At 38.3% G+C, this 9,264-nt stretch overlaps 1 protein-coding gene and 1 pseudogene across 1 annotated transcript; both read right to left on the reverse strand.

Annotated features, from left to right (window-relative positions):
* Positions 1-340: 340 nt before the first annotated feature.
* LOC120205642 lies at positions 341-3,896 on the reverse strand (annotated as a pseudogene).
* Positions 3,897-4,300: 404 nt separating this feature from the next.
* Positions 4,301-9,026, reverse strand: LOC120205643 (methionine aminopeptidase 1A-like). The gene is made up of 16 exons (XM_039205495.1): positions 8,669-9,026; positions 8,243-8,293; positions 7,860-8,045; positions 7,631-7,706; positions 7,419-7,466; positions 7,255-7,299; positions 6,493-6,592; positions 6,355-6,406; positions 6,233-6,274; positions 6,053-6,114; positions 5,866-5,964; positions 5,576-5,649; positions 5,405-5,474; positions 5,146-5,211; positions 4,978-5,066; positions 4,301-4,632 (listed from the first exon to the last, which is right to left on the reverse strand). The coding sequence occupies exons 1-16, from the start codon at positions 8,734-8,736 to the stop codon at positions 4,555-4,557; spliced, it is 1,206 nt and encodes a 401-aa protein (XP_039061426.1). The 5' UTR covers positions 8,737-9,026; the 3' UTR covers positions 4,301-4,554.
* Positions 9,027-9,264: the final 238 nt, after the last annotated feature.

Here is a 9,264-nt window from a genome sequence, read left to right on the forward strand (position 1 = left end):
TTTTTACTTTAGGCCATTTATTGTGAGCCCAAAAAAGTAGTAGAAGGTATTGTTTAACACCACTTAAGACACCATATCCACATGTTTCGTAAGGTTTCGGCTTATGAATTGCGATTTGGGTGGGAGGGTAGGTAGGTAGGTATGAGTTTCTTACTTCAAAAGCCTTCATAATTGCTTGGGTTTCGGATGTGTTGTATCAAAACATGACAAGGCATGCACATTATTTTATCTGAAGTAAATGATTGAGGGTTCCAAGAGGACAATGTGAGTGTGTTAGTTTGTTTAAGGGAAAAAAAGATACACATTCACAAAAGAAAAAGGAAAAAAAAAGACAACCGTTATTCAGAGCAGCAGCAAGTATTGCAAAATCCAAGTAAAAGTTCCAAGAGGAATTACAAACTCATAAACATAAAGAAATGTGTTTCTATCGATGAATCACAAACAACAGAAGAAGATTTGATTCTGTTTCTTATTAAGACAAAAAGAGACCGTAGCAATGGGTATTGCCTCTTTAGTGTACTCTCAAACTCAAAACCATAAGTTTGTATGGTGATTTCTAACCACGCCTAGCATAGTTAATCGCTGCTGCGACAACAGCCTCTGGAGTTAAACCAAATTCTTTGTATAGTGTCCCAGCTGGTGCACTTGCCCCGAACTGATCGATTCCAATCGCCTTCCCTTTGGATCCAACTATCTTTTCCCACCCAAATGTTGTTCCAGCCTCGATGCTCACCCTAGCTGATACAGCAGATGGCAAAACACTTTCTTTATAAGCATCTGATTGTTTATCAAAGAGCTCCCAAGAAACAAGGGAGACAACTCGAATGGCCTTTCCTGCCTTCCTTAGTTCATCAGCAGCTTTAGCAGCAATCTCCAACTCAGAACCAGTTCCAATCAGGATTACATCGGGGTTGTTTCCTGAAGAGTTTGTCTGAAATAATGTATCCACCCTTTTCAACCCCCTCGATAGAAGTTCCAGCTAGTTGGGGCAGCTTTTGCCGAGAGAGTGCAAGAATGGATGGTGTATTCCTGTTGAGGATAGCAGCCCTGTATGCACCAGCAGTTTCATTTCCATCAGCCGGACGAAGCATCAAAACGTTAGGCATTGCGCGGAAGCTAGCCAAGTGCTCAATTGGCTGGTGGGTTGGCCCATCTTCCCCAAGACCAATGGAGTCATGGGTCATTACATAGATAACTCCAGCTTGACTCAATGCAGAAATCCTAATGGCAGCTCTCATGTAGTCAGTGAAGACAAAGAAAGTAGCACAGTATGGAATCAGGCCAGGGCTGTGATGTGCAATGCCATTGCAGATTGCTCCCATTCCATGTTCCCTAACACCAAACCTAAGATTGCGTTCCTCGGGAGTGCCCTTCTGGAAATTACCGTACATTTTGAGCAAGGTCATGTTGGAAGATGCAAGGTCTGCACTTCCACCAAGAAATCCTGGAAGTACTTTAACAAGGGCATTGAGATTTTGTTGAGAGAGATTTCTGGTAGCATCGGCAGGGTTCTCCGGCGTGTATGTCTGGAGATCACAAACAGAAAAAGGCTCATTTTTACATGCCAATTTAATTCTGATGAACAAAAATGTCTAAGAATACAGGTGTCTGTCTCTAATTAGTTGGGACAATAAGAGGGCTACTCACTGGAAGTGCCATCTCCCAGCCAGTTGGCAGTTCACCAGTGATGATTGACTTGAGCTCTGCAGCTTCCTCTTTATACTTCTTCTCGTATTCAGCAAACTTGGCATTCCATTCAGCTTCAAGAGAAGCACCCTGTTGGATATGGCGACTCCAGTGCCTAGAAATACCAAGAAAGTATTTAACACCAAACTAGAGAAAATAATTAAATGGATATGTAGAAATCTCTATTATCTCCTTACCCTTTAACATCTTCAGGTACATGGAAAGGCTCATGTGGCCATGCAAGGTTTTCCCGAGTAGCATCCACTTCCTTGGCACCCAGTGCACTACCATGCACACTATATGAGTTTGCCTTGTTTGGAGACCCATAACCAATGGTGGTTGTCACCTGCAATGAATAAGTGGAAGACAGTTTTTATGAACCTAGCCTTGACTTCAAAATGAAAAACAAAGTCAAGCATCAATGTGCAGAGATGCAAGTTTTATCGAGTTTTCAATTAATGCATTCTTCATGCTTCTAAATTGATGCATCATCCTTTTATCAAAGGCTATAGAAGAGAAATTAGTTTAACTAACTATGGATCTCAAATTTCAACCATATGAGATCCACATCAATGTACAAATACAAGTGTGTTGCGTCCAAACAAGATAGATAACTGCAAGCATCATTAACATATCCGACCTTGATCAAAGTGGGTTTGTCTTTGACAGCCTTTGCTTCCTTAATGGCAGCACGAATCTCATCATAGCCAGTGTTTCCATTCTTGACCCAAATAACATGCCACCCAAGCCCCTTAAAACGCTCATCAACATTCTCAGTAAAAGGCGATTTCAGTGTCACCATCAATCGAAATGTGGTTGTCATCATAGAAGGCTATAAGCTTCCCAAGTCCCCAGTGCCCAGCAAGTGAACAAGCTTCATTTGCAACACCCTCCATTTGACAACCATCTCCTAAAATACAATATCTGCAAAAACAAAGGCCAATATATCAATACAAGATAGTATGTGCAAGCAATCGGAAAACAGAGAACTCTCAAGTTATCATACGTGAAATGGTCAATGATCTCATTGTCTGGTTTGTTGAATCTAGCAGCCATGTGCTTCTCGGCAAGAGCCAATCCAACAGCATTTGCAATACCTTGACCAAGAGGACCTGCACGTAAAGGAAAAAAGGACCACATATAAGTACATACATTTGCTTAACTTTTAGTATGACATTGACAAGTTCTTGATAAAAAAAACAAATGCAATCACTTTTGCAAAGGAGTAACATACCAGTTGTAACTTCAACTCCAGGTGTTTCAAAATTCTCCGGATGTCCTGGTGTTCTGCTTTGCCATTGACGGAAATTCTTCAAATCGTCTTCCTATAAATAACCCAATAATCATAAATTTTAGTTCTTTAGTGCATGAATCGATTTTTCCCGTGAGTCGACCTCAAAATCTAATACCTAACAGTTGAACATATCATTAAGAAAACATTGAAAAGGAATCTAAAGAAAATTACCCAGATCCAATTTTCACCAATCAATTTTTTTTTTTAAAAAAAGGATCACTAGATCTAAAGTAAAAAACACTTGAATAGAAATGAAGGTAAGGAAGTTAGAAGCTTTACCTGGACGCTGTCGTAACCAGCTAGATGAAGCAGAGCATACTGCAACATACAACCGTGACCAGCAGACAAGACGAAACGATCACGGTTGAACCAGTAAGGGTTCTTTGGGTTATACCTCATGACTTCATCGTACAGAATGTGACCCATCGGAGCACAGCCCATGGGCAACCCAGGGTGGCCTGAGTTAGCCTTCTCGACAGAATCAATAGCCAAGAATCTGATCGTGTTGATTGATTGATTTTTCCACCAAGGAAGTTTCGGCGGCGGCATCAACTGTCTCGACTGCAGCAGCACGAACTCGAAGGCTCTGGTTTGAGCGCGTGGGAAGGGCTGGACGGGAAGTGGATGAGCGCAAGGTAAAAAGCTTGAAGCCGGAGAAGGAGGGGGAGGAAATAGAAACACGGTGATCAGAAGACTTGGTGAAGCCATTGGAAGAGATGGCGCGAGCCAACAGGGCTTGAGACAGAGTGAGAGACGAAGTGGAGGCCATTGTTTTCTGATTGAGTCGAGTGAGGTTGGTGAAAGGTAAAGGACCTGAATCTGTCTGAAAAAGGAAAGAGCCAAAGAGAGTTTGGTTGATATATCCGAGGAAGAAAATTCAAGACTCAAGCAAGAGTGCAGCTACCAACCCACTTTGATCTTCTCGTCTACACCAAGGGACGTCAATTTGTATGCAGGTTATCGTATTTTATATTTAAAAACATTATTTTTTTTCAAAAAATGCGTCAAATAATTTTTTTTAAAATCCTGTTAAAATAATAACTTTTTTTCAGCCTTAGCCGCCTCAGGAATATTATGTGATAAAGTCGAAATTTTTAATTGGACCAACATTGCTATGCTAAATAAAGGATGGCTTTATCAAGAAGCAAAGGTGGGAGTTGGCCAGTAGAATTCAACATGGTTGTTCGACGGAGTTGGTCAAAGAAGATGATCATCCAACTTTTGCTTGGAATTCAATACTTTTTGTTCAAAACTTCCTGCTAAGCTTTATAATATATTATATAAATATGAACCGACTTGATTAAAGTATAATGCACGATATATCACGGAATACAAATAGTTATCATTTGACGTCACTTCTTTCATCAAACAATTATTCTTGTTACAAACGAAACTAACGGAAGAAAATTCATTGTACACATCACATACTAAAATACCAGAGCTTCAATGGAAAATTGCATGATTAGGGGTAAGGTGACCCCCCAAGATGGATACTTTCATAATCTATTGCCCATCAGTACAATGTTACGGGTAACTTTACTTTGGCCCATTATTTTATGCCCCTACAAAACTGATCACTTGTTTAACCAAGGGAACACATCGGGTGAAGACGGTAGTCGAGCTGTAAGAACTTCGACCCCACTTTCTGTTACCTGCATGATAATAACTAATAAGCATTGAAGAAGAATGCACCGATAGAAGTCACGAATCATTAGAGACTGAGAAGCAAGGAAACAATCAGGTGTAGATTTCATGACATGATTCTCTTATCATACAATGCCAACTATAATCACAAGCAAGCACCATATAATCACAGTTCACATATGACCTCAGATCATTGCAAGACAACCGAAAAGGAAGAAGGCTGTCCGGTAAGTAGCTAACACAGGAGCAAGATCATAATCCAAACGTTTATTCAAAAAATAATAGTTCAAAACACATGGCAATCTATCATGAATACCACAAAATAGGAAGATGAAAATGGAAATGAAATTTACCAAAAGGGTGTGTTCAAACTGAGCACTGCGTTTGCCATCTGCTGTAACAGCAGTCCATCCATCAGGCCACATTTGATCACGCCAAACCCCTAGGAAAATCCATAGAGACATAGTGAGTAAAACGAAATGATTATAAATGCTCGATAAGTACCCAACTTCAAGAGTTACCTGCATTAATCATCGGTTCAATTGTAAAAGTCTGTCCAGCTTTCATCACCCCAACAGCTTTATTTCCTGTTTGGGTTAAGGGAAGCAACAGAAACAACATGCTATCAGTCTAGTTGAATCAATTTCATAGACCTTCAGTTTACATAAGCAGTTGAATCATTATACGTCAGTGAGAAATTCCCATTAAGCATTTAGAATAGTCGAAACATAAAATAAAATGTAACAAAAGATGACAGAAGATTTGGGGCACAGTGGATACTTCCGTAATGGGGAATATTTGGGGCGCAGTGGAACAGCTCTCCGATTCCATGGCCACAATATGACTTCACCTATAGTAACAAAAGATAACAGAGCAAGAAATAAACAAAAACTGCAATTGGGATGGTACATGAACTGGGATATATGCCGCATAGACCAAATTAGACATTACCACTGATAACCCTGACATTGAAGCATGGCGATTAATAATTTCTCCCACATCACGAAATCTAACTCCAGGCTTAACTGAATTTGAGTGCCAAAAAACAAGAGGAAGAAATATTAGGCAAAAATCAAGTTTAAATTCTAGCTTTTATTTACCTATATCAAACTCAAGTAGATGTAAAGAAAGCAGCTTTGCCTGTTTCAGTGTGATCATTCCATCTTTAAGACAATCTCTATGCCATTGCAAAGATTAAAATATGTAAACTCAATGACAAAATGACTTTCTGAATCACATACCAATAGATATTGCTTTATCTAAGCACTCATATGTACACTGAACCAGCTTACGAGATGCTTCATCTATGTTTCCCACAAAATATGTTTCGTTTAAATCACCTGCATGATGAGTCAATCCTCTGTCAAGTATGGAGCTTCATTATATTCAGCAGAATTTAAATCAATATAAAAATGAGCAGATCCCTACCATGAACACCTTTATAGTACACAGTCACATCAACATTTATTATATCGCCGTCTTCCAGTTTCCTGGCAATTAGCACATAGTTGGCTATAAATCTCAGTTCAGGTGCATCTTAGTAAATGAAAAATACTACCAACAAATGTTAACACTTAAAAGTTCCTAGAATTAGAACAGAACTAAAACCTTGCATCAGGAATCCCATGGCATATAACTTCATTAACTGACCTGGAAAGGAGAATGAAATATTTAATCAACCAACACAATAATCCCCATTAAATTCAAAGAATATGTACAGGAGTACTTACGTGCAACAAGACTTTGGGAAGAAATAATAATTGAGAGGTGATGGATACGCTCCTGCATGAGAGATGCATATAAAGTGAAACAAGATGCACTACTATAAATATATGCTGCAAAATAACAAGCTTATTCAAAACATGCACCTGCAGCGATAGTTGCCTCATGAACAACTCGATCAATTTCATCTGTTGTAACACCAGGACGTATCATTCGAGCAGCTGCATCCAAAACCTCCCTTGCAATCTAGCAGAAGAAATTCAAACATCAAGAGGATTTGAAACAACTCAAGAAATGTTAAACATTGATTCAAAAGCGAATTGGATATATAGGAAATATTTCCAAGGAGAAATAGATGTACTTGAAATTGGAAAGGATTTCAACCTAGTTCCTTCCTCCCTTTCTAGCAATTATTCTTAAGATTTGCTCAACGAAAAAGGGAGAGAATGGGTCAGCCTTCCCCTATATAGCAGTTATGGTACCAATCGCCTAATCTACAGGAACACACCTTGACCATAATGGGATCTGGCTTACTAAAAGGAACTTCTACATTGAACAGAAGCACAATTCCAGAATCATTCTAAATATATTTGTTATTACTCTAATTTACACCTCAAAATTTGGCCAATCTAATCTATCATTTGTTAAAAGGAGTTTAATGTATAGGGTAGAAGTGTGCTTATCAAGCCATTGTCAATCCTTGCATTTTATAATATGTTCAGCAAACCAAACTATGTTGAATCTCAATTGAAGATGATTTTCTTTGGTGGTAGGGAAAGATCTTAATTTTCAAATGAGGCACACTAATGCATCCTTTATAGGAAAGACAGGATACAAGTAGTAAACAACATAGCATGATAAACTCCCATGTGAAACATAGTAGAGAAGAAAAGGAAGACATAACTTACTCGACAAGTTTCCCACATTCTCTTAATTTGATCTGGAGTCTTGATCTTTATACAGACACGCCCAAAGTTAAAAGGGAAATAAATAATAAAGAGAATTACAAGGCGCATATAAAGGTATATGTTAGTTCTATAAGACTTAAGAGACTTCACTAGTATAAACTTACCTCAACACGATGTTGCAAATCACTGTTTGGCTCAACCTTTGGAATTCCCTGCATTTGAAAGGAAGGCAGAAATATCTTAGAGATGCAAAAGCAACATGAAAGAAGAGAAAAAATAACGTTAATTGTTCATTTGTCACTCTCTCATCAACAAGTTCTCCACTCAATTGTGAATAAGTATCCAATATAAACACAACTAATTCCAAAATACTCACATCATCAGCCCAGTCAAGCTTATCAATGTGAGCAGGTACAATTCGCTTGACTGATATGGGATATGGTCTAAGAGTCCTGAACAAGAAAGATAATAAGAAGAATCAGAAAAACAGGGGAAATAACTATCCAGATAAAAACTTTATGGAAAAACCTTGACAATGGAGAAGAAAGTAAGAAACTGATTCAAAGCAGTAGCATAAAAAAGGGACTACAATACTGTATAAGTACCCTGTCCAATTAAAAGGAGGAAGTTTCGGAGTCCGACTCTGTCCTTTCCTCAAGCAATATAACCATCCATCACCAGCTAAATCAGAATTTTGTTGACCAGAACCATCTGTATCAAGGGAGGGCAACCTTGCCTTCAAATGAACCGACTTGTGCGAGCTCCAAGAAGCTTTGAAACAATCCTGAGTGCTGTCAATAAAAAGGGCATCATTAATAGAAAGCGAAAAATGCTTAATAAGAATTTATCGAAATGTTGGTAAGAACAAAGAAAACTCAATTGGTATAAACTAATTAAGCCAAAAACAAATCACCAACCAAGTTTTGGTTAAGGATAGAATAAGTTGATTCTTGGCATCTTTACATTCTACAAGAAAATGATTACATACCAAAAAGCAGCACCTTCACGAGGGAGCTTTAACTGCATACACTTGGGACACCTGCAGATAAGAAGTTATATCAGACACAAAGGATTCAATTCAGTTATAAAGTTCACACTATTAACCTAACAATGGATTCAGCTCAATTCTAAAGTTCACACTATTAACCAGAGTTTCAAATAGCGCCCGCTATGGCAGAAATGACAGAAAACGCTACAGCGATTTGAAACCCTGCTATTAACCTAACAATGGATTCAGCTCAATACTAAAGTTCACATTATTAACCAAATAGAACCTAGTTCAAAATGTCTAAAAGCCACAATTTTGAAAAATACCATATGTTATTTGCACCAAGAAAATTATATCCTGAGAGATGTGACTGCTATCAAGTAAACCAGAAAATAACAAAAAATTATAGCGAAAATAGTAAAGTACTGAAGAGTAGCAGGCTTGCCGCAACGTGCACACGAAAGCGTCTGCGCCTCATTCGAGCCACCAGCCATCGGACCTTAAATTTACTACTTGTCTCTTTTTAATGTATGACTGACCCGCTAAGCTCAATTCAAAATATATAAACAAAGGAAAGACCTAGTAAACTATTACTGAGTTGTCTGTAGTTGAAAATATTGGAAGAAATTCTTTATTGAAAATAAAGAATTAAACTTGAGTAACAAATAATCTAGTTCCGCAAACAAATCCCCAAGAAAAAAAAACACTCAATGAAATTTCTCTCCAATCTATGTATTTGCCAGCGGTCGAGATTAAGTTAAAAATTATGATAGACAATGAAAGAGGTTGGCAGTTGAAAATTATGCCGAAAACTACAATCTTGGCTGAAAAACCTAGTTGTCTGCTTAAGGAAGAAAGACAATGCCCTATGTTTTTAGCACTTATTAGAGACTGATATCAGGCTGGGTTCTAAACAAAAGTGCACTCAAAGAAATTACTTTCCTTGGGCTTTTGATTGGGCTATTTTAGTACGACCCCCCCCCCCCAAAAAAAAAAATTAGACTAGAGATCTGAAAGGCACA

Source organism: Hibiscus syriacus, unplaced genomic scaffold, assembly GCF_006381635.1.
Source record: "Hibiscus syriacus cultivar Baekdansim isolate YM2019G1 unplaced genomic scaffold, ASM638163v2 tig00012523_pilon, whole genome shotgun sequence".
In the NCBI taxonomy this organism is placed as follows: domain Eukaryota; kingdom Viridiplantae; phylum Streptophyta; class Magnoliopsida; order Malvales; family Malvaceae; genus Hibiscus; species Hibiscus syriacus.